Source organism: Oncorhynchus clarkii, chromosome 12 (genome assembly GCF_045791955.1).
Source record: "Oncorhynchus clarkii lewisi isolate Uvic-CL-2024 chromosome 12, UVic_Ocla_1.0, whole genome shotgun sequence".
Lineage (NCBI taxonomy): Eukaryota > Metazoa > Chordata > Actinopteri > Salmoniformes > Salmonidae > Oncorhynchus > Oncorhynchus clarkii.
Window position 1 is genome coordinate 62,987,040 of NC_092158.1, and position 27,636 is coordinate 63,014,675.

The 27,636-nt window shown below is 42.1% G+C and overlaps 2 protein-coding genes across 5 annotated transcripts in view; one reads left to right on the forward strand and one right to left on the reverse strand.

Annotated features, from left to right (window-relative positions):
* LOC139420950 (serine/threonine-protein kinase TAO2-like) overlaps positions 1 to 8,858 on the reverse strand; it is a 33,376-nt gene extending 24,518 nt beyond the window's left edge. Inside the window, exons 1-10 of one of the 3 annotated variants that reach the window (XM_071171384.1) lie at positions 8,352 to 8,848; positions 3,976 to 4,116; positions 3,701 to 3,772; positions 3,388 to 3,489; positions 3,264 to 3,309; positions 3,010 to 3,106; positions 1,076 to 1,189; positions 831 to 922; positions 381 to 474; positions 67 to 148 (exon numbers count right to left, since the gene is read on the reverse strand). In XM_071171384.1, the coding sequence (XP_071027485.1) occupies positions 67 to 148; positions 381 to 474; positions 831 to 922; positions 1,076 to 1,189; positions 3,010 to 3,106; positions 3,264 to 3,309; positions 3,388 to 3,489; positions 3,701 to 3,772; positions 3,976 to 4,107 (831 nt within the window). In that variant the 5' untranslated portion in view covers positions 4,108 to 4,116; positions 8,352 to 8,848. Of the gene's footprint in view, positions 1 to 66; positions 149 to 380; positions 475 to 830; positions 923 to 1,075; positions 1,190 to 3,009; positions 3,107 to 3,263; positions 3,310 to 3,387; positions 3,490 to 3,700; positions 3,773 to 3,975; positions 5,481 to 8,351 lie in introns of those variants that run through there. The other 2 variants (XM_071171382.1, XM_071171383.1) reach the window with 2 other exon arrangements.
* A 5,607-nt stretch (positions 8,859 to 14,465) lies between these two features.
* Positions 14,466 to 24,338, forward strand: LOC139420980 (trypsin-like). 2 transcript variants are annotated; one of them, XM_071171428.1, is made up of 6 exons: positions 14,466 to 14,553; positions 19,055 to 19,075; positions 19,198 to 19,360; positions 19,846 to 20,114; positions 21,123 to 21,271; positions 23,709 to 24,338. In XM_071171428.1, the coding sequence occupies exons 1-6, from the start codon at positions 14,496 to 14,498 to the stop codon at positions 24,024 to 24,026; spliced, it is 978 nt and encodes a 325-aa protein (XP_071027529.1). In that variant the 5' UTR covers positions 14,466 to 14,495; the 3' UTR covers positions 24,027 to 24,338. The 2 variants fall into 2 exon arrangements, with proteins under 2 accessions (XP_071027529.1, XP_071027530.1); XM_071171429.1 differs by having other exon boundaries at positions 14,471 to 14,553; positions 23,809 to 24,338.
* The last annotated feature ends 3,298 nt before the right edge of the window (positions 24,339 to 27,636 follow it).

The window sequence follows — 27,636 nt, forward strand, 5'->3', positions numbered from 1 at the left end:
GAGTTAGAGAGAGAAATTGGGGAAGAGAGGAGGAACGAGGAAGAGGTGTGTGAGCTGCACTCTTACATTGAGCAACACATCAGAGATAGGCCTGTCCTGGGGAATCTTCTGTAGACAGGAGTCCACAAAGTTACGGAAATAATCAGACCTGCGGCGCAAGAAAGAAGAGAGTTGCGTCAGAGAGGAGACAGAGAAAGAGAGAGAGCTGGTGAGTGAGCGAAAGAGAGCGTTAAGAGACAACGAGACAGTGATGTACAGGCGAGATCATGAAAAAAAGGAGTTCAAGAGTTAAGCAAGAGAGGGGGGGGTTAGGTGAATGACAGACAGATACGTGAGTGGAGAGTTGTGCATGAGGGAGAAAGAGGGAGAGTGATGCTCACCAGTGATTGGACGCTAGGATGGGGCTCTCGTTCTGCGCGATGTGGTATAAGGCACTCATAGCATTCATATTGAACAGAGGAGGCTTCCTCTCCGCTAAAGGGAGAAAAGGAAGAGCGAGAGAAGGGTACAAAAAGAAGAGGAGCGAGAGATCAATCGAGAGAAGGTAAAGGAGATGGAGAGAAAGTGACCAAGTGAGAGAGAGAAGGGAGAGAGAGGACGTGTTCACTAGCAGCGAAAGCAGCTTAGCGCTGAGTCTCTTAAATCCCAGTAACAATGCCGGAACAAACAGACAGACTATTACCAACTCCCAGGGGTTAGGGGTTTTGGTCAGACCACTCAGACAGTGAGGGCCTGGGGTTAAGACGCCTTCATATTTCCTATATTATGCTACATTGTTAGTTTTAACTTCTGAAATCTCTCTCTTTCTTGATGTGGTGTGCGATGCCTACCCAGCTCTATACAGGTGATGCCCAGAGACCAGACGTCCACCTTGCCGTCGTACTGACCCTCGTCCATCGCTAGGATCACTTCCGGAGCCATCCTGGAAAAAGAGTGAACCCTCCCTTTATAAATCAGCCACTGGTGTGTAGGGCAGGGGGTGGGGGGAGGATTTGTAGATTCACGGGAGAGGACCAGCAGTACTTTGGCCTTCAAGGAATTGAATAGTCCACAGTTTGCATTTCTAGCTCCTCACCAGTAGGGGGTTCCTACAAAGGAGTTGGCGGGGGCAACAATGGAGGCAGAGCCAAAGTCTCCCAGCTTCACCTGGCCCGGCTCTGTCAGGAGGATGTTCCCTGCCTTCACATCCCTGAGAGGAGAGGAGAAATGTTAACATGACAAAAACAATGTTGACACAACAGTAACAAAAACAATGTTGACACAACAGTAACAATGTTAACGTTGACAGCGCAGAGATAACGACGTTGAACGTATTAATTTAACCCAGGGGTGGGCAAATGTTTTGGCTGGAGGGCAACAGCAGGATTTTTAAAATTCAACGGAGGGCCGCACAGATTTTTTGGGGGGATGACAGGTATACCAAAATCAATTTGCGGGCCAAAAAATGAGCAGTTCAAAAAAATATATCAAATCAAATTTATTTGTCACTTACACATGGTTAGCAGATGTTAATGCAAGTGTAGCGAAATGCTTGTGCTTCTAGTTCCGACAATGCAGTAATAACCAACGAGTAATCTAACCTAACAATTTCACAACAACTACCTTATACACACAAGTGTATGTACATAAAGATATATGAATGAGTGATGGTACAGAACGGCATAGGCAAGATGCAGTAGATTACCAACTCCCAGGGGTTGGTAATCTATATATACACACCCATTATAGTTTCTGCATACTTTCCATACAATTGTAGACGTTCAAGAGTGGCCTGGAGAGTTTCCTTAACCCATGATCCTTTTCATCCCTGAAAAAAACCCTGATTTGACCCTTAAGGCTAGAAACCTCTTTGCGATCGTGACATACCCTAATGTAGCATATAATGGTATAGAAAAGAATAGGGCCCGGTTTCCCAAAAGTATCTTAAGGCTAAGTTCACCGTTAGAACCTTCGTAGGAGAACCGTTAAAAATCGCCAAGCCATCGTTATTAACGTCACACTTGAAAACGCTCAGAATCTAACGCCTACCCCGGACCACTAGAACAGCTAATTGTGTCATTACATGCCTCCCGAATCACTTTCTACACAGCAGATCTCCGCTAAAACAGAATCACATGGCTTAACCGTCTCTGTGACCCGGGAAACCTGAGAACAAAGTTGACTACAAATACAAAAGGTGCCCATGTCTTTGCAATTGACCCAATCAAGCGACGTATAAAAAAAAAACGCTTTAAAATAAAAACCGAGACGACTGCACAGATAAAACTGTAAACTATAGGCCTATTTCAATCATATTAAAATACATTTCATATTCAATCAATTGGGGTTTATTTTGCTATTTGTAGGCTACTGTCTACAACTTGTATCAACATATTGCATGATGTGGAGCCTAACATGTGAGCAATGTGCCAAATCTGTGATTAATTGCATTTTTTATTGGGGAAGCACTAGAGTAAGCTGCCTCGATATCTGCAGCCGTGGGTGGTAGTATCTCCCTCTCGCTCTTTCTCTGATTGCGTCAGTATTGCAAAAATAATTAGAACGTTGCGGACATATTTGAATGGGGGAAAGCTGATCCGAGAGCAGCGATCCTATCAGTGACGACACATGCTCCGACGACACACGTTTGTAGTGCCGTTTTGGAAAACTCGTGTTCCATCTTCGGCCATTGTAGGAAAGAGCCATCATTAAAAACACTAGTTCCATCGCTATCGGGGAAAATGGGCCCTGGCTATTAAGGCCACAATGGAATGACTATTGAAACGGCACTGAGTAAAATCCCTGAGACGTTACGGAGGTATTGTAGAACCAATGATGACAGACTAGACTGAAAGACGCAGCATTGAAAACAGACCTGGAATTGAACGGCCAGAAATCGCTCTAAGACACTGCACAGTGACAGGATACAGACAACGCAGTAGCATGGACCGAGAGGTTGTAGTAGTAGTTTGACTACGTCGCTTTGGATAAAAGAGTCTGCTAAAATGGCATATATTTTTATTATATTACCTGTGGATCATGTTGTGGGAGTGAAGATAGGCCAAGCCCAGCAGTGCACCATGGGTAATAGCAGCTATTTCCACCTCCTGTAGTGGCTTCTTGTGAACTACAGAAAGGGACAGAGAGACAGAAAAAGAGAGAAAAGGAGAAAAAAGAAAGAGCAAGAGAGAGTCCAGTTATACACAGAGCTTCAAAAACATGCTAAATACCCTTAAAAACATGACTCAAAACAATCCCTGCAGTTGTTTCCGTGGTGCACTAACCTTCCAGAAGATCGGAGGCGGAGCCCAAACAGTACTCCATCACCAGCTGAGGGAGAGAGGGGGGCAGATTATTAGTAGACACTCAAATCATTTAACTGGGGGCACACACACTGCTAATACTGACCCATGCTGTGTGTTCTCTGAGGTAGCATCCTCTGTACTCGATGGTGTTGGGATGACGGAGCTTCTGGAGGAACTTCACCTCCTTGATGATATCCTGCCATTTCTGAGGAGAACGAGCGACAACAGGGGTTAATATCAAACATCGGGCCACAGGGAATCATAGACTAAAAGTCGATGGTTCAGGGACAAGTCTAAGCCATTCTTGAATAGCCTATGTAAGGGTTCTGACTCTGGTCCTGAGTGTGCAGGCTTTTGTTCCAGCCAAGCACTAACACATCCGTTTCTATTTGTCAACTTAACACATGTTCCCTCACCTCGTTGGACTGCTTGCCAGTGTAGGACATCTTCTTGATGGCCACCACCTCGTTGTTGCGCACATCTCGGGCCTGTCGGACACAGCATCGAGAAAGACAGTCACGCACACACACTCCTTTCAAACCTTCAAATACTGAAAAAAACAAGAGGTTCTGGCTCATACAAACTCTCAAAACACCTTGTCACACACGTTGACAAGGAGAGCTAACACACACACACACACACTTTCTTAATCAAAACTCTCCCCTCCCCCTAATATAAATGGTTCCCTTACGAAGTAGACGGCCCCGAAGCTGCCATGGCCGATCTCTCGGAGGTCAGCGAAAAGCTTCTCGGGGTCATCTCTGTAGAAGAGCTCAGCCACATCCGGGTCCTTTAGATTGCCCGCCCGCACACTCGAGGGCATAGCCAGGGCCTGGTCGACAGAGGGAGAAGATTAGGAGGGAAAGAGAGAGGGGACAAGGGAGATCGAGGTAGAGGAAACAGAGAGAGAAAGGGTGTGGAGAAGAGTGGATAGAGAAGAGAAAGGTGGAAAAAAGAAAGTGAGAGGGACAGAACAGAGATTAGAAGGGTAGGGGGAAGAGGTAGAGAGAGCCTAGGGGAATAGGGGAATAGAGAGAGCGTAGGTGAATAGAGGAAGAGGTAGAGAGAGCGCCTAGGGGAATAGAGGAAGAGGTAGAGAGAGAGCGCCTAGGGGAATAGACTAAGAGGTAGAGAGAGAGCGTGGGTGAATAGAGGAAGAGGTAGAGAGAGAGAGTAGGAGAAAAGAGGTAGAGAGTGCAGGGGAATAGAGAAGAGGTAGAGAGTAGGGCTGCTCTACCTATCTCTCTGATTTGGTCCTGCCGTACATACCTACACGTATGCTACGGGCACAAGACGCAGGCCTCCTAATTGTCCCTAGAATTTCTAAGCAAACAGCTGGAGGCAGGGCTTTCTCCTTTAGAGCTCAATTTTTATGGAATGGTCTGCCTACCCATGTGAGAGACGCAGACTCAGTCTCAACCTTTAAGTCTTTACTGAAGACTCATCTCTTCAGTGGGTCATATGATTGAGTGTAGTCTGGCCCAGGAATGTGAAGGTGAACGGAAAGGCTCTGGAGCAACGAACCGCCCTTGATGTCTCTGCCTGGCCGGTTCCCCTCTCTCCACTGGGATTCTCTGCCTATAACCCTATTACAGGGGCTGAGTCACTGGCTTACTGGTGCTCTTCCATGCCATCCCTAGGAGGGGTGCGTCACTTGAGTGGATTGAGTCACTGACGTGGTCATCCTGTCTGGGTTGGCGCCTCCCCTTGGGTTGAGTCGTGGCGGAGATCTTTCTGGGCTATACTCGGCCTTGTCTCAGGATGGTAAGTTGGTGGTTGAAGATATCCCTCTAGTGGTGTGGGGGCTGTGCTTTGGCAAAGTTGGTGGGGTTATATCCTGCCTGTTTGGCCCTGTCCGGGGGTATCATCGGATGGGGCCACAGTGTCTCCTAACCCCTCCTGTCTCAGCCTCCAGTATTTATGCTACAGTAGTTTATGTGTTGGGGGGCTAGGGTCAGTCTGTTATATCTGGAGTATTTCTCCTGTCTTATCCGGTGTCCTGTGTGAATTGAAGTATGCTCGCTCTAATTCCCTCTCTCTCTCTCCCAGAGGACCTGAGCCCTAGGACCATGCCTCAGGACTACCTGGCATGATAACACCTTGCTGTCCCCAGTCCACCTGGCCATGCTACTGCTCCAGTTTCAACTGTTCTGCCTGCGGCTATGGAACCCTGACCTGTTCACCGGACGTGCTACCTGTCCCAAACCTGCTGTTTTCAACTCTCTAGAGACAGCATGAAAAGCCAAATGACATTTACTCCTGAGGTGCTGACTTGTTGCAACCTCGACAACTACTGTGATTATTATTATTTGACCATGCTGGTCATTTATGGACATTTGAACATCTTGGCCATGTTCTGTTATGATCACCACTCGGCACAGCCAGAAGAGGACTGACCACCCCTCATAGCTTGGTTCCTCTCTAGGTTCTTCCTAGGTTTTGGCCTTCCTAGGGAGTTTTTCCTAGCCACCGTGCTTCTACACCTTCAGGGCAAAGATCCAAAACACACCTCCAGGCTGTAAGGGTTATTTGACCTAGAAGGAGAGTGAGGGAGTGCTGCATCAGATGACCTGTCCTCCACAATCACCTGACCTCAACCCAATTGAGATGGTTTGGGATGAGTTGGACCACAGAGTGAAGGAAAAGCAGCCAACAAGTGCTCAGCATATGTGGGAACTCCTTCAAGACCGTTGGAAAATAATTCCAAGTGAAGCTGGTTGAGAGAATGCCAAGAGTGTGCGAAGGCAAATAGTGAATACTTTGAATAATGTAAAATATATTTTGATTTGTTTAACACTTTTGTGGTTACTACATGATTCCATATGTGTTATTTAATAGTGTTGATGTCTTCATTATTATTCTACAATGTAGAACATAGTAAAAATAAAGAAACTATTGAATGAGTAGGTGTGTCCAAACATTTTTGACTGGTACTGTATATTTTTAAAACAAATAAAATAGTTTGCCAACCATGTTTGTAAGCTTTTCCAGTGATGAAGACATGGATGTCTCATGGTATGGTGGAGTATGCTAAATGGGTTAACTCTGAGCACCTTTATCTCCTGAATGTTTTGGCATTCAGGTCCAAAAAGACACTTTCTGACCAATTCTTCCACGGGCAAACATGTATAGAAAGTTTGGTTTAAATCAAAAGGGACTGTCAAAAAGTGATCGAATTCAAGTGGATTTACCCGACACCTATATTTCCCATTAATTCAAGATTGATGTCTGGCCTGCAGATATCTAATAGTTTGCAAATAGGCTACATCATATGGTGTGGAATATCATGACATGCAGCCTAACCACCTGACAAATGTAGATTTTGGTGGTGAACTATCCTGTTAAAAACAGCCAAGTCCCTATTCAAACACAATTCAAATGCTTCCTCCTTCCTGCCTCGAAATAGTCACTGATCTCACATGGTTGTACAGGTGCAAGCATGGCCTTCCATCATGATGATTTCTCCAGTCATGTCATGCAAGATCAGTGATGAGCCTATTTCAAGGAATAAAGGAAGTAAGGATGCCTAGACTTTGAGAGTGTGACCGCTGGAGAGGAACTAGCAGAGCTAACGTAACCAACTCCAGTGATTCAGTCTGGAGTGAATGCATCAAGACATCGCCTTAGGGCCCCCACTGGGCTTTGGATGCTCTCTTTAAATCAAGCCTTTCAAATAATGTGTGCGCAAGACAAGTGTTTGTGTTAGCATGCAAGAGTGTGTGTAGGGGTGTGTGTGTAAAGGACATGCCATGTCTGTACATTATATAGACTTCATGGTCTTTATAGAAATCCAGTGAACCAAACCCACGACTTGAGTGTCAAATATTTGATATGCTCTGTTACACAATAACAGTCTATTGGTGCTCAATTCAAGACTCATGTTAACACAGAAGACCTACAGCTTGATCTAGTTAACTGCGATGTCATCAGTGGCTGCACTGAGCATATCACCGGTAGGTGTTGTCAAGCAATAAACACTAGGGAGTTATTGCAGCTGATGTGAATTGATGGCCTATATTGTTGGTTTGAAATTGATCCAATTCTCCAATGTTACACTATTTTCCATTCCCTATTTTTCCCCCAGTATGTATTCACCCTTTTTGCAGTGTGGTGTGAGTCATAGTAAAGTAGGTAGCTAGTGGCTGAACTGTGGGTAAATGATCATGGGGGACAGTGCATTCAACTAAGGGCACAAATATTCAACTAAGGGCACTAACAGCACAAACATTTATTTATTTAACCTTCCTAAGAACAAATTCTCATTTACAACGACGGCCTAGGAACAGTGGGTTTACATGCCTTGTTCAGGGGCAGAACGACAGATGTTTACCTTGTCAGCTCAGGGAGTCGATCTAGCAACCTTTCTGGCCCAATGCTCTAACCACAAGGCTAACTGCCGCCCCAACATGATCTAACTGATTTAGCCATGTAGCAAGACTAATTCTGGAAGAAATGAATTGGGTCATGGAATGCTTGGCTACAATAAAACCAGTGTGTGTCATTCATTTTATTTCTATGTCGTCATGCAATGTAATGGGTCTTGTGTGACAGACAGGGGTACAAACCCGGGTCTCGCCCTAGGTTGAAGGGGATATATTTTCAACTCGGACCTAGGCTAACGTTAGGTCTTGCCTCGCCATGAATGAGTCTCACTCACTTTCATCTTTGTTAACTACACGTTTACAAGTATGTCTATGCTCAAATTGGGGTTGTCATTGAGATATCTAGCTAGTTATCCACATTAGACTATGTCATAGTTATCGATACATATTTTTTTTGGCTCAGGCACGTCAATGTCAGCTGAGTTTAGCATGATGGCTAATTAGCTATCAATGGATGTATGCAAACACCATACCGTCGTTAGTTGAGTAAGCTAGTTAGCTATGCCTTGCCAGCAATGCCAATTAGCTGGTTAGCTCGCCAGTCAATTAACTTCAGTCAATTGATATGTTAACTATTCTGATGCTAAATACACGCTAAGGCCAGAATCGCAAACTGGCTAACTAGCGCTAAGATGGACGGCTAGCTAACTAGCCATCATTGTTGACAATAAATTGCAACACTTACCACGGCTTGTTATGATCCCGCTCTAGCTACAGGGAAAAAAAACTAGTAACGTTAGTGGTGGTCTCTTCAATATGGGGGGGGGTCTCAAATCGACGTACGATGCATTGTCTTCGATTTCCTTCTCACATACATCCGACGACGAATTTGATTTGTTCTCAATTTCATAGGCTAGCTATCGGTAGGGCTGAGCAGAAGCTAGCTAGCTTAGCTAGCTGTCTGACTAGCTACTTAATCCGTTCCGAACTGGTGAGCCACTAGCCAGTTAGCTTAGCTGGCTAGCTACTAGCTAACGTTAGCTGTATACGGGGTGCGGCTGGTCTTCTTCCACCTCGCCTGCTCCCCTTCCTTTCATATCGTATTGTATCACTACATCAGTCTTTCCGTCAAGTTTCAAAAATGTCTAATATGCTTCTCCCCCGTCAGTGTTTTTCTGTCTCACACCTTTTTTTTGTTCAGGAAAAAAAAAACAAGATGGCTGTGAGTGGGGCGGGAGCCATGCGGAAACCGGAAGTAACGCGCATGGTTGTCAAATATTTTTATGACTACATCTCATTGTTCTATCTGTGTGGGTGTCTTCTTCTTCTTGTTGTCCGCTTCCGGCACACTAGACGCTGTAATGCGTATTGCTGCCTTTCAGGCTGGAGAGTGAAGTATACATTTATCTAAATAGCCTCACACCCGTAGGCGAAGGCAGGTGGACTAACGAAACCACAACTTGCTATTTCGCTCTGTCTGTCAGTTGTGCCCCAAATAGTTACAAGCAAAAATGTGGTTACACATTACACCCAACTCAGTCAGCTCACCGAAAAACATCCTCAGCATACTGAGGATAGGAGGAGTGGCGTCACTACAGACACCCTGGTTCAGGCAGACAGGCTGTGTCACAACTGGCCGTGATTGGGAGTCCCGAAGGGAAGCGCACAATTGGCCCAGCGTCATTGTAAATAAGAATTTAACGTGCCAAAAGTAAACTGCCTGTTGCTCAGGCCGTGAAGCCAGTAAGAATTAATTTAATTCTACAGTATTTAAATTAAATATTTCAAGGACAAAATTACATGTATTTAAGTATTTCTTTGTTGTAGTGGGAATAGTAACAGTTGTACTAAATTATACTTTAAGGAAAATGTTGATATATTTTCTAATATTTGGTTTTAGCTCATGATTTAAAAGCATGCACTTAGGTGTCTAATAGAATAAAAACAAACATACATTTCATAAATATAGTAATAGTTTCCAAAATATTTTTTACAACGATGGGGGAGTTCCAAGACAGAGTCGAGATGGCTTCAAAACAGCTCCCCCAGTCAGTCAGTCATCTAGTGTATACCGTTGACTTTATCCACATTTTGTTACGTTACAGTCTTATTCTAAAATTGATTTTTTTTTTTACATTTAAAAACTCAGCAATCTACACATAATACCCCATAATGACAAAGAGAAAACAGATTTTTTGAATTTTTTGCTAATTAAAATATATATATATATATTTACAGTATTTAGACCCTTTGCTATGAGACTCAAAACTGAGCTCCGGTGCATCCTGTTTCCATTGATCATCCTTGATCCAGACTCCTTGACTATTTACATTTTTTTGTTAGGTTACAACCTTAATCTAAAATGTAATTAAAAAAAATTCCCTCATCAATCTATACACAATATCCCATAATGACAAACAAAAAACAGGTTTAGACATTTTGGTTGATTTATATAAAAAATATAAAAAATATGGAAATATGACATTTACATAAGTACTCAGACCCTTTACTCAGTACTTTGTTGAAGCACCTTTGGCAGCGATTACAGTCTCAGACTTCTTGGGTATGACGCTTCAAGGGAATAACGCTAAAAGCTTGGCACACCTGTATTTGGAGAGTTTCTCCCATTCTTCTCTGCAGATCCCCTCAAGCTCTGTCGGGTTGGATGGGGAGAATTGCTGGACAGCGATTTTCAGGTCTCTCCAGAGATGTTTGATCGTGTTCAAGTCCAGGCTCTGGCTGGGCCACTCAAGGACATTCAGAGACTTGTCCCGAAGCCGCTCCTGCTTTGTCTTGACTGTGTGTTTAGGGTCGTTGTCCTGTTGGAAGGCGAACCTTCGCCCCAGGTCCTGCGCAGGTTTTCATCAAGGATGAAGCTGAAATAAATCCCCACAGCATGATGCTGCCACTACCATGCTTCACCGTAGGGATGGTGCCAGATTTTCTCCAGATGTGACGCTTGGCATTCAGGACAAAGAGTTCAATCTTGGTTTTGTCAGACCAGAAAATCTTGTTTCTCATCGTCTGAGAGACTATAGGTGCCTTTTGGCAAACTCCAAGCGGGCTGTCATGTGCCTTTTACTGAGGACTGGCTTCCGCCTGGCAACTACACCATAAAGGCCTGATTGGTGAAGTACTGCAGAGATAGTTGTCCTTCTGGAAGGTTCTCCCATCTCCACAGAGGAACTCTAAAGCTTTCTCAGAGTAACCATTGGGTTCTTGGTCACCTCCCTGATTAAGTCCCTTCTCCCACAATTGTTCAGTTTAGCCGGGCGGCCAGCTCTAGGAAGAGTCTTGGTGGTTCCAAACTTCTTCCATCGAAGAATGATAGATGCCACTGTACATGTAGGTAGGGGTAAAGTGACTATGTATAGATAAAATAGCAAGTAGCAGCAATAGAAAAAAAGGGGGGGGGTGTCAATGCAAATAGTTGTGGTAGCCATTTGATTAATTGTTCAGCAGTCTTATGCCTTGGAGATAGAAGCTGTTAAGGAGTATTTTGGACCTAGACTTGGCACTCCAGTCACGGTAGCAGAGAGAACAGTCTATGACTTGGGTGGCTGGAGACTTTGACAATTTTTTGGGCCTTCCTCTGACACCGCCTAGTATAGAGATCCTGGATGGCAGGAAGCTTGGTCCCAGTGATGTACTGCTGGGCCATACGCACTACCATCTGTAGTGCCTTGCGGTCAGATGCCGAGCAGTTGCCATACCTATTAGGTTTCAGGGAAGACCGAGATGCAGACAGTGTTGAAGTAACAAAAGTTTATTACTGGTGGGGGGTGGAGACAAGCACAAGGCAGGTGACATTCTATGTCTTTAGTTTTGCAGGTGGACCAATTTATTGGTGCATTCCGAAAAGCTATCCAAGGATTGTGTGTTTTGGGAGTGACATATTCTTGAGTTAGAGTTTATTTTTATAGGGACAATGCACATTAATCAACTTTTCAGTAAAAGTGCTGGTTTTAGCCAGCCAGTTAATGTTCAACCTCAGTCCCTGGGCAGGTTATTAAAAACAATTACAATACAGACAAACAATGAGCAGAGAGCATAGGACAACCATCACGTAGCATGCAGACAGAGCAATAGCACAAAAAGCAACAAAACAAAATACATACAAGCAGCAAGAATACGTCAAAAGTTCCTCCATATTTTTCTAGTGTTCTTAACTATGAAGTTGTTTATGTTCTTAGCTTCATCCTTTTTATTTATTGACGCTTCTTTACTGCATTTCTACACAATTTTTTAACTCTAAAATTATATTTGGAGAACAGCAAAATCCAAAAATAAACTAGATGTTCTCCAGCCATTATCACTGCACCAAATACCCATTGTTTCAGACTCCTAATTATCCTTACACCTCTCAAGACTCTAGCCACTTCCATGCCACTTCCATTGTTTCTCCACCGACTTTTGGGGGGGGGATAACAACACTCGGTGGAGAATAGAGATCCTGACTGCCAACACGTCCAGCCTGAGACATGCCATTAAGTTATCCTCACACCTCCCCATTGTTACAGTATGAAGGAAGTTAGAGGTTGTTTCGCAAGCCAATGCTCATTAATGCAATGACTGGCCGTGCAGGTGCTGGAGGAGTGCTCTGCTGTAGGAATAGTTGAGCTCCTGGTGTCATCAGCCTTTCGTTTATATCAGCCACAGTATTGTAGTCTTGCATCGGAGTCAGCCTGGCAATGAGTTGTTGGAAATACAGTGCCTTGCGAAAGTATTCGGCCCCCTTGAACTTTGCGACCTTTTGCCACATTTCAGGCTTCAAACATAAAGATATAAAACTATTTTTTTGTGAAGAATCAACAACAAGTGGGACACAATCATGAAGTGGAACGACATTTATTGGATATTTCAAACTTTTTTAACAAATCAAAAACTGAAAAATTGGGCGTGCAAAATTATTCAGCCCCCTTAAGTTAATACTTTGTAGCGCCACCTTTTGCTGCGATTACAGCTGTAAGTCGCTTGGGGTATGTCTCTATCAGTTTTGCACATTGAGAGTCTGACATTTTTTCCCATTCCTCCTTGCAAAACAGCTCGAGCTCAGTGAGGTTGGATGGAGAGCATTTGTGAACAGCAGTTTTCAGTTCGTTCCACAGATTCTCGATTGGATTCAGGTCTGGACTTTGACTTGGCCATTCTAACACCTGGATATGTTTATTTTTGAACTATTCCATTGTAGATTTTGCTTTATGTTTTGGATCTTTGTCTTGTTGGAAGACAAATCTCCGTCCCAGTCTCAGGTCTTTTGCAGACTCCATCAGGTTTTCTTCCAGAATGGTCCTGTATTTGGCTCCATCCATCTTCCCATCAATTTTAACCATCTTCCCTGTCCCTGCTGAAGAAAAGCAGGCCCAAATCATGATGCTGCCACCACCATGTTTGACAGTGGGGATGGTGTGTTCAGCTGTGTTGCTTTTACGCCAAACATAACGTTTTGCATTGTTGCCAAAAAGTTCAATTTTGGTTTCATCTGACCAGAGCACCTTCTTCCACATGTTTGGTGTGTCTCACAGGTGGCTTGTGGCAAACTTTAAACAACATTTTTATGGATATCTTTAAGAAATGGCTTTCTTCTTGCCACTCTTCCATAAAGGCCAGATTTGTGCAATATACGACTGATTGTTGTCCTATGGACAGAGTCTCCCACCTCAGCTGTAGATCTCTGCAGTTCATCCAGAGTGATCATGGGCCTCTTGGCTGCATCTCTGATCAGTCTTCTCCTTGTATGAGCTGAAAGTTTAGAGGGACGGCCAGGTCTTGGTAGATTTGCAGTGGTCTGATACTCCTTCCATTTCAATATTATCGCTTGCACAGTGCTCCTTGGGATGTTTAAAGCTTGGGATTTTTTTTAAATCCAAATCCTGCTTTAAACTTCTTCACAACAGTATCTCGGACCTGCCTGGTGTGTTCCTTGTTCTTCATGATGCTCTCTGCGCTTTTAACGGACCTCTGAGACTATCACAGTGCAGGTGCATTTATACGGAGAGTTGATTACACACAGGTGGTTTGTATTTATCATCATTAGTCATTTAGGTCAACATTGGATCATTCAGAGATCCTCACTGAACTTCTGGAGAGAGTTTGCTGCACTGAAAGTAAAGGGGCTGAATAATTTTGCACGCCCAATTTTTCAGTTTTTGATTTGTTAAAAAAGTTTGAAATATCCAATAAATGTCATTCCACTTCATGATTGTGTCCCACTTGTTGTTGATTCTTCACAAAAAAATACAGTTTTATATCTTTATGTTTGAAGCCTGAAATGTGGCAAAAGGTCGCAAAGTTCAAGGGGGCCGAATACTTTCGCAAGGCACTGCACATGCTCTCTTTTGGTGATGCATCGTTTCTCATGTGTGAAAAGGTTCATGTTGGGGCCCGCGGGTCCCACAAACAAATTTTATCAATGAAAAAATAAAAACAGTCAATAGCTTGTCTCCTTTACTGTATTTGACTAGGCTTGAAATAATCTTTTTTTATATATATATAATTTACTGCATTTCTACACAATTTAACAACTCTAAAATGCTATTTGGAGAACAGCCAAATACATGATTTGCCAAATCATGATTTTAATTTAACTGAATTGAGAACAGTTGATATTGAAAGAGTGCTAAATGAGGAAATGATCACTGACATAAGGTTGTGAAAGACACACACACACACACACACAAAGACAGAGAGAGAGAGCGAGAGAGAGAGAGCAAGAGAGAGAGAGAGATGACAGGATGTAAAAGACAATGACGAGTATTGTGAGGTAAGTGTCACACCCTGACTCAATACAAACAATTACATACCTACGTACATACATACGTACAGTACCTCCCCGTTCAACAAAGAGTATTTTAAAGACAGGACACAGAAAGCCAGAGCAGCTGATAGGATGGACTCGTGGTGGGCGTTGTGTGCTGTGGTAGTAACGTTGACCTGCATTGGAAAAGGTAAGAGGGAATTATTATTTTAAATCAAATGCAGTCAACTAAGCTATATGGAATTGTTTTAAGAAGGTCGTACCGAGGATAATTTATCCATTTGATTTTGAATTTTAAGATGTGCCTTCTGGAACATTTGAACTTTCATGTGCCTTCATAACAAACGTGTATGCTATCTGTAAATATGGATACAATTGTCAAATTATGCGCCTAGTGCATTTAGCCACGGAAAAGACAGGAACCTTCCCACTAGCCATGATTGGAAGTGTGCCATGTAGCACGCTTCTGTCTATAACATGAGCTGCTCAGTATGTGTGTGTAATCATTTCTAACGCAGCTTTTTTTGAAAGATCTCACGAAGAACTGTGATAATGTTGCTAATGCTCTCCACTCTCCACTTTCTGGAGGACCTATTTTTGAAATCAGTGGAATGCCTGGTGGAAAACATATCTCTAGCTTAAACAGGTTTTTAATTGCAATTTTTTTATTATGCCAAATTAGATTTTTGTGGGAGCGTGGATTACAACCTTGAGGGGTTAAAAAGACTGCCTGTGAATATTCTGTGTTTGAAAAGAGAAGAGGATTAAAACGGTGAATATGTTTGATATTACTGCTTTAACAGTATATTACAGGACCACAATCTATTTTGGACTGTGTTTATATTTGTCTTAGTAATGTGAACTGCCTCAGTAAAAACAAATACTACATTTAGATTAAAAGTGCACTGACATTATTTGGTTATAAACAACCCAGTGCTGGGTAAATATTGGACATGTCACGGCTGGCTGAAGGACTGGACTAAGGTGCAGCATGGGAAGCATACATGTTTCCTTTATTAAAAAATGACGGCGACAAAACGAAGAACAAAAACCAAACCGTGAAGCTTTGGGCTATGTGCCCTGAACAAAGACAAAGTTAACTTCCCACAAAACAGGTGGGGGGGAAAGGGTACGTAAGTATGGTTCTCAATCAGAGACAACGATAGACAGCTGCCTCTGATTGAGAACCAAATCAAGCCAAACACATAAATCATAGAACATAGACTGCCCACCCAAATCACACCCTGACCAAACAAAAACAGAGACATAAAACGCTCTCCACAGTCAGGGCGTGACAGGACAGAAGTGTCACGTTCGCTGGAAGCATACTCGGACCAACGTGCAGCGTGATCTGGGTTCCACATCTTTATTAGGTGAAACGCACAAAACAATAAAGAATAACGAAACATGACGAAAATGTAGTGCTGACATACAACTACACAAACAATATCCCATAAAACACAGGTGGAAAAAAGCTACTTAAATATGACAGCTGCCTCTAATTGGGAATCATACAAAATCACCAACATAGAAAAACAAAGCTAGAACCCCACATAAAAATAATAAACTAGACTAACCCCCAGTCACGCCTCTGACCTACTCTACCATAGAAAATAAGGGCTCTCTATGGTCAGGACGTGACAAAGGTCACCAGACTGGTGACACGCACTTCAGGGCTAGCGCGGGGAGCAGGCGCAGGACCTACTGGACTGGGAAGGCACACTGGAAGCCTAGTGCGTGGAGCCGGCATAGGACGTACCGGACTGGGGACACGCACTTCACAAATGACACAATCCTCAAGGCGAGTGTGGAGAGCTGGCACAGGACTTACTGGGCTGTGGATGCGTACTGGAGACCTGGTGCGTGGATCCGGCACAGATTTCACCAGACTAATAGCACGCTCCTCAGGACGAGTACGGGGAGCTGACTGAGGTGGCATTAAACTAATTAGATGCTCCTTAGGGCAACTGTCGTGCATCTTCCACCAACTCAACAACTCTCTCCACTCTTTCTCCTCCAATACCTCCATCCACTCTGACTCTCTCCTTTCACTCTCCTCCAGTTTCTCCCTTTTCTCGCAGACTGGCTCTGGTTCACTCCTCGGCTCCGCCGACCACCCCATGTGCCCCCCCCAAAATAAATCTTTGGGCTGTCTTTTGGGCTTTCTCTGTGGCCGCAAACCCCGGCGTCGTCGCTGTCCTCCCTTCTCTCCTTGCATCTCCCGCCAAGGAAGGCGATCCTGTCCTGCCAGGATTCCTTCCCGTCCAGAATCTCCTCCCAAGTCCATGTTACCCTCTCCTCCTGGGCACGCTGCTTGGTCCTGTTGTGGTGGGATATTCTGTCACGTTCGCTGGAAGCATACTCGGACCAACGTGCAGCGTGATCTCGGTTCCACATCTTTATTAAGTGAAACGCACAAAAGAATAACAAAACGTGACAAAAATGTAGTGCTGACATACAACTACACATAAAAAATATCCCACAAAACACAGGTGGGAAAAAAGCTACTTAAATATGATCCCCAGTTAGAGACAACGATTACCAGCTGCCTCTAATTGGGAATCATACAAAATCCCCAATATAGAAAACAAAACTAGAACCCCACATAGAAATAATAAACTAGACTAACCCCCAGTCACGCCCTGACCTACTCTACCATAGAAAATAAGGGCTCTCTATGGTCAGAACGTGACAAGAAGACACATTAGGTTGACCCGTCAGAGTAAATGTCATTCCGGTTCATTCATTGTATTGTCTACACGTTTAGGTTGAGCACGGACACTTTTGTAGCTTAATGAGTATGATAATTAAAACATCATATTCTTCACAGCAATGTCCCAAGTTATGCTATTGTTTCAAATAACTTTTTTTTGGTTTACACACAGAATAAATAAAAGATTATCCCTCAAACTACTGTTGTATATTCTCGTCATGATTGATTTGTTCTTAAACGATGAGAAATAGACTAGTCTAGCCTAGCCCACATTCTTCTGTCATTCACTGCTGAATTTCACCCACTTTACACAGTGATGTTGTTGGTTTAGATATTAAGATAATGAGAGTGAGAATATTTCTAACACAGGAGGTCGGTGGCACCCTAATTGGGGAGGACGGGCTCGTGGTAATGACTTTAGTAGAATTAGTGGAAAATGATCAACTACATCAAGCACATGATTTCCATGTATTTGATGCCATTTGTTCCGTTCCAGCCACTATGAGCTGTCCTCCCCTAAGCAGCCTTCACTGATTTCTAAGTAAGAGGGTTCAAACTTGAAATTCTGGAAATGGCTGTTTTCTTTCATTCCATCCTCCCTTTGGCCTTAGAATTACTTCCACTGAGCGGCATTGAATAGTATGAGCAAAGGGAGGTTGGTATGGCAAAAATGCATCCGGTTAAACCACAAGTTTTGCCTATGACGGTAACAGAAGGGTAACATTTCCAGTGGTGGAAAAAGTACCCAACTGTCATACTTGAGTAAAAGTAAAGATACATTAACAGATAATGACTCAAGTAAAAGTGAAAGTCACCCAGTAAAATTCTACTTGTGTCACGCCCTGGCCATAGAGAGGCTTTTATTCTCTATTTTGGTGTAGGCCAGGGTGTGACTAGGGTGGGCATTCTAGTTTCTTTATTTCTATGTTTTTTGTTTCTGTGTTTTGGCCGGTTATGGTTCACAATCAGGGACAGCTGTCTATCGTTGTCTCTGATTCGGAATCATACTTAGGCAGACTTTTTTCCTTTTGGTGTTGTGGGTAGTTGTCTGTGTTAGTGGCTTGTATTGGCCTAGTCAGCTTCACGGGTTTCTTTTTTTTTTTTTTTTTTTTTTTTTTTTTTTTTTTTTGTGTGTGTGGCGACATTCAAAGTAAAAAGAAAATGTACGCTCACCACCTTGGTCCGGTCATTTCCCCGACGACGTTCGTGCCCACTTGAGTAAAAGTTCAAAAGTATTTGGTTTTAAATATACTTAAGTATCAAAAGTAAATGTAATTGCTAAAATATACTTAAGTATCAAAAGTATAACTCCTTTCAAATTCCTTATATTAAGCAAACCAGATGGCATGATTTTATTGTTTACATTTTTTTACAGACAGGCAGGGCACACTCCAACACTCAGACATAATTTACAAACAAAAGCATTTGTGTTTAGTGAGTCCGCCAGATCAGATGACCAGGGATGTTCTCTTTACGTGAGTGAATTAGACCATTTTCCTGTCCTGCTAAGCATTGAAAATGTAATGCTTACTTTTCGGTGTCAGGGGAAAATGTATGCAGTAAATAATGGACTACATTATTTTCTTCGGGAATGTAGTAAAGTAAAAGTCCTCCAAAAAATAAATAGTAAAATGCAGATACTCAAACTACTTAAGTAGTACTTTAAAGTATTTTTACTTAAGTACTTTACACCACTGAATATTTCTGGTTAGTGGGCTGTTTCAGTGAATGTCCTGTTTGTTATTTTTCCCTTGTCTCCATTCATTCTGGATAACAACAAACCCGTGTTTTGTAAGATTTCACAGGCACCTTCTAATTCCAGCCAGGGTTAGTTCAGCGATTTTTATTTTAATTTTTAATTTTTGACATACTATTTAGATGTTAGCTTCCTCCCCCATATTAGCATGTCAATTTAAGTACTATAACTTGGTAACGGAAAAAAAACTTTAATAACACCAATCCACTTTCCCTCACCCAGGTGGCCATGCACAGTTGGATGGTAAGTTATTACATACAACTGCAGAACTTCAAATCAACTTTTGTTTTTTGTTGCTCTTTTTATAATGTGAGGGATTTGTGTGTTCTATCATGAGCCGCCTCTCATGGGTTTGTATCCTCCAGTGTGCGGCACAGCTCCTCTCAACACAAAGATCGTGGGGGGTCATAATGCAGTGGCGGGGAGCTGGCCATGGCAGGCCAGTCTGCACAGATCCAGCGGACATTTTTGTGGAGGCTCCCTTATCAACAAAGACTGGGTCCTGACTGCCGCTCACTGCTTCGCCAGGTAGAATGACATAACCTATCCCATCCGGGGTTGGGTTAAATGCAGAAGACACATTTCAGTTGAATGCATTCATTTGTACATCTGACTAGGTACCCCCCCTTTCCCTTTCCCCCCAACCTGTATATTATGCCAATGTGTGATTGAAACGTCTCTATACACTGTATTTGTCTATGTACTATTTTATCTACTGTATTCATGAATAATCACTTAATTCAGAGAGCTAATTCAAATGATAATGTATTTTGGTAATTTGAGGACAACTCTACCATGTAAATACAAAAACTTGAGTTAAAAACTTTTCCTAACAAAAATGTACGTGCTTGCTAGCTTCTATGGTGGTCTGTCGATGATTGTCAAATAAGTGACTCCAGAGAGGTGACATTATCTCTCTAAAATACATGACAGAATTAGGTCAATTGTGTCAGAAAGCACACTAACAATCACACTTATAATCTTTAGCCTCAACTCCCTCCCTTCATTCTCAGCACCAGCACGTCTGGCCTGCTTGTCTACCTGGGCCGGCAAAATCAGAAAAGCGCCAACCCCAACGAGGTGTCCCGAACGGTCTCTCAGATCATCCGCCACCCCAACTACAACAGTGCAACCAATGACAATGACATATGTCTGCTGAAGCTCTCGTCATCCGTCACCTTCACTAACTACATTCGGCCGGTCTGCCTGACAGCAGGGGGCAGCACATACTACAATGGCACTACTAGCTGGGTCACTGGCTGGGGCAATATCAATAGTGGAGGTTAGAACTGATGGTCCCAATGCCGACTTTGCATTGTCAAGCCACAGTCAGGTCCAGAATTATTGGCACCCTTGATAAAGATGATTTTTTTTTTTAAACAATGAAATAAATCAAATCTTTCTTTCAATGCCTCACCTTGCGAGGATAACGGCGCTGAGCCTTTTCCTAATATGAGGCATCTCAGACCATTCCTCCGTACAAAATCTTTCCAGATCCTTGATATCCTTCATTGTCAAACCACAGGTTATCAATGGGTTTAATGTCCGGTGACTGCAAAAGGTTAATTTTGTGGTCAATTGACAATTTCTTTGTGTATGTTGATGTGTGCTTGGGGCTGTTGTCTTGCTGGAAGATCCACTTGTGGCAAAGTTTCAGCCTCCTGACAGAGGCAATAAGGTTTTTGTCTAAAATGCCCTGGTACTGGGTGAAGTTCATGATGCTATTGACCTTAACAAGAGCCTCGGGGACCAGTGGAAGCAAAATAGCCCCATAACATCAAAGATCCACCACCACATTTGACAGTAGGTTTGGGGTTCTTTTCTGCTTATGCATCCTTATTTCGACGCCAAAACCACCACTGGTGTTTGTGGCCAAAGAGCTCTCTCTCTGTACTCAAATCTCATAAAACATATTAGGAAAAACGCTCAGTGCCATTACTTTTGCACGGCAAGGTATTGAAAAAAAGAGGAGCTAATCATTTTCACCCCTGTGTTTTTCAGATATCTTTTTATTACATGTTCTCTGAGCAATTGTTTTAGTATAACATTTTCCATTCAATATAGCTGAGTATTCGTATTATTTGACAGTATTTTTTTTGCCTCATCTTTATCAGGGGTGCCAATAATTCTGGACCTGACTGTACAACCTTTGCCTGTACATATGTCACTTTTTTTTTTTGTCAAGTTCAGTTTGTATCAATACAGTTGGAGCAGATCACAAAGGATCAGAAATGTATACAACGGTTTATCGGTAAAAGGTGACCTGTCTCTCATGGCCTCTCCTCCTCAGTGTCCCTGCCCTCACCCCAGACCCTACAGGAGGTGGAGCTGCCAGTAGTGGGGAACAGGAAGTGTACCTGTCTCTATGCTGGAGTGGGTTCAATCACAGGCAACATGATCTGTGCTGGTCTATTGGCAGGAGGAAAGGATTCCTGTCAGGTATGTTTAATTCCAAATACTGTAGTTGCAGAGCTAAAGCTGCATTTTAGCTGCGGTTTGCAGAGCTATTATTTAAAGGTCCCGAACAGTCATTCTGATTCCACGGTCAAATAACTTTTTGTATGACTACTTTTTACTCTCGTGTCAAACTACCAGGAAGTCTGAAAATAGAGACCAGGTGGGGAGCTAGTAGTCTGAGTGGGCGGGTAGCTCACCTTGACTGACGGTTCTTTGAAAATATCTTTGTCAAGCAACAGGGATGCAATGAGCATTGTCGCGGTGAGCATTGTTGCAAGCAAATTTGCTTACACACAAAGCAGCTCAAACAACATTGAAATTGCATGCAACATCCAATCCTGTCATACATCACATCATGCTTTCACAAATGATTTGTCCAACTATTTTGTTATTGTAACAGCATCAATATAGACTAAATGTTGGCTAAATCATTTATCTAGCTAGCCCAAATGGAATTGTCAGCACTGTTTATCAAGCTAGCTAGCTAACTCATTTTGGACAATTTCGATTGAAACTTTACAGGGTGAGGGCTGTCTGTGTATATTTAATTAAATATATATATTGACTGCCAAACAATCTTCATATATCATGACTATCTTATTCTTTAAGGTTTTATGGTAGACTACAACTATTGCTGTATTGCCGCCACCTGCTGTATGGGGTATTGAAACAAAAACTATTATATTATGGGAAGGGGGGGGGGGGGAGGCTACGTCATACGTCAAAAATACATGAAAAAACCATCCCACTCCTTCAGTCGTAGTTCAAATCCCATCAGGTACCTGTGTAAACAGAGCAAAAAACGCTCGGCCGCACTCACAATGATGCCTATTTTCTCCGATTTCCTCTCCGTTTGTGCAGTGCACTTGATAATCAATGCTACAAAGTCCACCTTCTTAACACGCAACATGTCAGGATCCCTCTGTTGACAAGGAACATCATCTTGTGTCTCTACTCCTACTACTTCTTCAACTCCACTCCTTTCTTCCACTCTTCTCGACGACTCCAGATAGGAGACCTTCTGGAAAGCCCTTATTCTTGCCATTCTTCAGCCTAACAGGACACTTCCGAAATCCGGGTGCATCTTCACCACCACAATTGCAGCATTTAGGCTCAGCTGGCGTACGATACCCCTCCCATCTACACACACATGAGACACGACCAAATCATTTGCCTTTATCACACTGCTCGGGTTTGGGTCACGTAGGCTCTCGCAGGGTATCTCATAAAACCCAAATACGTGTGAGAAGGCAGAGACTCTTCATAAGAAAAACTCTAGAACGGATGGGGTGGGCTTCCTTACTCCATCCGCCATGCGGGCCAGACGTTGTGCACCAACCACTTGATCCAATTCTTCACGTATACACGTTGCATTTACTTCTAGCGCCACCCCAGAGAACACCCTTGATAGGTGCCCTGCTTCAAAGATCCACACAGGACGCATTCCAATCCAATATCTTTTTGAGGCGCAGAGCATGCTCCTTCTGTTCCATAGATACGCAAAACGACATAATAAGCCCACTTCTCATTACTCTCATCAACGCCACCTCGTCCAATGCATCCACCATTTTTATAGAGACTTCAAACGGATCTCCCAGGTAACAACATCAATTCAAAACCTTTACTCCGACCAAAAAAGAACCAGAACTAAGCTTGGATTTACTAGATTCCACGACCACTTCTCTTATTTCCTTTTGCATTCGCCACTGTAATCCAATTCCTCTCACTCTCATCTCCACGAGACACACCATCTGATTCAAACATAAAATCTGCTTCCGCCATTTTCCTTAGCCTGCTTTGTATGAATTTTCCAATTCTAATGTCTCTTGATGTAATGACATAACAACTGCGTAAGCGTTTTGGGCAACCCTTCCCCTGCTTTTGTTCCATGCTGGCCAAAGGCCTAGCTAGCCAGCTACTAGCTAACACCAGACACAGATGAAAGTGGAAACCTATCCGTATCTTTGCCTTGAATAGGATGAATAGGGGACACCAGTAGACTATCTACCTAGCTATCTAAACAACGCCCCTCTGTCAACACGCTTTCTGCGATGACAGTTACAAGACGGTACATAATGAAATTAGGTAAGAGAATAATACATTACCATTGGCGTATTCAAATGAGAGGCTTTATGTGATGTCACATAAAGCCCTTTATAATCCCGCCTCCTGAATCCAAGTGTTTGACATGGGGGAGGGGACCAGTAACTTTATGATCCAACTTTATCAATGTAGAAGCAGCAGTAATAGTTTGTTCTGGTTTCATCCAAATATCATCCAATTTCAAGAAAAACAAGATTTTGACTGTGTAGGAACTTTTTAAAGACAAATTAGAGATGATCACAAACCAAAACCATGAGAACTTCTGCTGGTAATTGCATTGTTGACTGACCCTGATGTAACATTTGTCTCTGTACAGGGAGACTCAGGGGGGCCGCTAGTGAGCAAATCGGGCTTAGTCTGGATCCAGTCTGGTGTTGTGAGTTTCGGAGTAAGCTGTGCTAAACCAAATTTTCCAGGAGTGTATGCCAGAGTGTCCCAGTACCAGGCCTGGATCAAGAGCCAGATCAGCACTGACCAACCAGGCTTCGTCACCTTCTCCTCCAGTGGGAATAACTCTGACCTCACTGTCACCTGTGCTGCACTGTCTGGTGGGGCCACACACCTCCTCTCCTTCTCCCTCTCTCTACTCCTATCCCTCTCTCCCATTCTCCTTTCTTTTTATCTTTTCTTATAGGGCATACACTAAAAGTGGATTCTATGTCCACTACACTCCTCATTGTATGTGAAAAGTACTGTAATAGTATGTTAAAACTGTCAACAATAAGTGATTGGTTTCATTCAATATGAATATGATTTGATTTGAATCTACTGAATCTACTCATATATTTTCTTATTGTGATGTAAGTAATTAAGTTGGAGAGCAAATGTAATTGTGTTAAACTATAGGGTTGCATTTGGTTGATCATCAGAGCTCAGTTCATGATTGTTAAGAGAGTAACACAGACATCACACGTGATGATTAAATGGAAAGCTATTTTTATAACTATTTAACAAGTTGTGTATATTTTTCCATATTGAGTATACTGTATCTGCAAATACTGTAGATACATTCTTTATAGTGAACTACAGCTATTTATCATTGAGCTGAGAATGCCTCTCAACAAGCATCTCCTATCATGTAATGGTGGAGTGGCAGGCAGGTAACTATCAGACTGCCATAAATACCAAGTGTGTATTCATTTAGACCAAGACCGTAGCAAACAGTTGCGAAACCATTTACTCTTTGTTTAATTGGTACTTTTTAAGGAGTGGGGCAGTCCCACTAATTTGTTTGCTTTTTTTAAAGAACTAGAACAGTGTTGGAAAGACAGTGAGAGGGTGAGTCAAAGGACAGTGAGATAGATTCAAACCCATGCCGACTCTGGCATACATGTGTTCCAGGGTCCGCGGCTGTAACCACTGGACCACACAGGCCATGTTAAACCGTTTACTCTGAAGGGAAATGTTTTGCAACGGAAACAAGAGTTCCTATTGGACAAATTCAGGTAGGTCCCGTTCCGTTCTGTTTGCTTCTGTTGGCTTCTGTTTGGTTTGTTTGGTTCCTAGTGAATATACCCCAATTGGTAACCCTCCTACCTGGATTGGGTCATACACACTCACTTAACCAGAAAGGTGATGTCATCTATATTTAGCTAAAATACATCACAGAATTGTAGTTTAAATAAAAGGAATGACATGCATAAATGAATCAGCGGAAAACCAAATGTCCAATCATCAACTCAAATTTGAGTTCATACATTTACAGATCCAAAATTATTGGCACCCTTGATAAAGATGAGCAAATAAATACTACAAATGAAATAATACAAATACTAAGCTATTTAAAAACAATTCTGAGCTGTATTGTTTGCTCAAAGAAATTGGAAATTATATTATTTGATATATTATATATATATATTATTTATACTATTAGCCTTTAAAAATTATAATCTTCGATTAGCTAACACAACGTGCCATTAGAATACAGGAGTGATGGTTGCGGATAATGGGCCTCTGTACGCCTATGTAGATATTCCATTAAAAATCAGCAGTTTCCAGCTACAATAGTCATTTGCAACATTAACAATGTCTACACTGTATTTCTGATCAATTTGATGTTATTTTAAATGGACAAAAAAATGTGCTTTCCTTTCAAAAACGAGGACATTTCTAAGTGACCCCAAACTTTTGAACGGTAGTGTATATATTTGAAAACTTGGACATTGAAAATTCTGTGCAACTTCCAGCGTGTGTTTAATGTGAACACTGAGGCTGTACCCACTTTAAGTTACAGTTTTAACAGTGGCCATGTAGGCTACTGTGGCTATTTGATCATAATGTAGGCCTACAGAGTGGCCTACCATCAAAAACAATGGAGAAAATGCCTACCATAACATTTTAACATGGAAATAGCTGTTCTATAATTCAGCCTACAGTAGCACCCAATGTGTGGTGTTCAGTGTAGGTCTACATTCCCATGAGACTTTTGAAGAAAAAGGGCTTGACATTAACCTGTTTATCCACTTGTCCTTCAGACAAGGTGACTGAACGTGCTGTTTAATGCAAGAAACCACCATTTTTCCATTTTAAGATAACCAGTTATTTTTTATATTATTAATTGTGTGTACCACATTAGGTGTTTTATGGTTGACAAAAAATTCACCATACCCATATTTTCCAACAACGATTGATATTTTTTTGTTATTTCAAAAAATACTTTTTTTTATTGCAGTTTTAATTTTGAGAATGTGGAAGAACAGTATATCTCCAGTGATGATCTCAGTTTGTGGAAGAACAGTATATCTCCCGTGATGATCTCAGTTTGTGGAAGAACAGTATATCTCCCGTGATGATCTCAGTTTGTGGAAGAAGAGTATATGTGACGTTTTGCATGACTCTTGTAAGATGTCCTTTTTTAACACCTGATATGATGTTTTAAGTACTTTCAAGTACAGATGCCCTTCATGTAAATAACTTAAACGCAATATGTAGTTAATTCATTTGTATGGAGGTTCATTTAAAGGTGGTCTATCAACTTTAGCACTGATGATTTTTCTTAAAAGTTGAGTCATGAAATCTTAGTCTCATTTTAAATGAAGCCCTCAATGTAAACATACCATAGAATAACTACAAACATAGAATACAATGAAATTAATTCAATCAAAACAAGCACAACTTGTAAATATCAAATATGGATCAATGTGTTGTACCAATATGCATGTCCATAAGGTCAATATTACAAAACGTTCAGAAAAACATTCTCTTTGCGTTTAACACTATGATCAGCAATTAAGTTTTGAATTGCGTTAAACCCATGCTAAAGGCAAGAAATGTCCTTCTGTACTGAGGTGACAGCAGTAAATAAGTATTAACTGCTTAGAGTTAATGCTAAATGTGGTGACAGAGAGACGTACTGTATATTGTAATGAATAAAAAAAGGGAATCAAGATCAAATGAATACTCACATACTGTATGTGATGACTTATTTGTTTTTAATTCATTCAGATTAAAAAAGGGTCAAATGATAACACACAAAATACATTTTCTACACTGATACTGGAACAACATCTTAAAATTCAATTAATTCAATATATTGTGCTGGTTCAAATCATACACAAATTGATTCACATAGAAAACACCTACTATACATTTAATTTCCTACAATAGGGGTGACATGTCTTCTGAAATGTATTCAGATTCAACGTACTATACAGGTTCAGGGGATCACAAACTCACAGAAAAAACGGTTCATTATGTAGCTTGTTTTAACAACAAATTATTCACTCTGCAGTGATTCATAAAAAGAGTGTGCAGCATCTGGCAAGTAGTTGAGCAGGTCATCAGATCTTGGTACTTGTTTTTTTTATGGGCAGAGGACTCTCATATGCTCTAGGGTAGTGGCTTGCAAAATCAGGAGGTTGAGGTGTAGCTCCTTGTTGTGGTTTGGAGATCAGCCACGATTTCCATCCCTCAAATAGACTGTGGCTCTGTCTGGCGTACAGATTCCAAGGATCCTCAACTGAAATTGGAACAGAAACATTTTATGTTCCTGACATCAATAAACAACTTTCACAGTCAAGCATTAAGATATTTTATTGTTAGAACAACATGTTGCATGTTGATGGGATGTTAGTAAACTATTCTCTGTGCAATACCTGTGACTTTTAACCACCTCACTGAGATGATCTGTAGTCCAGCTGGTCGCTTGAGGACAGAATCTGGGAGGTGCCTGAAGTCTTCACATTGCATCATCATCACCTTGAATGGTTTTGCTGGTTGTGCTTCAAGTATCATCTTTGAAACAT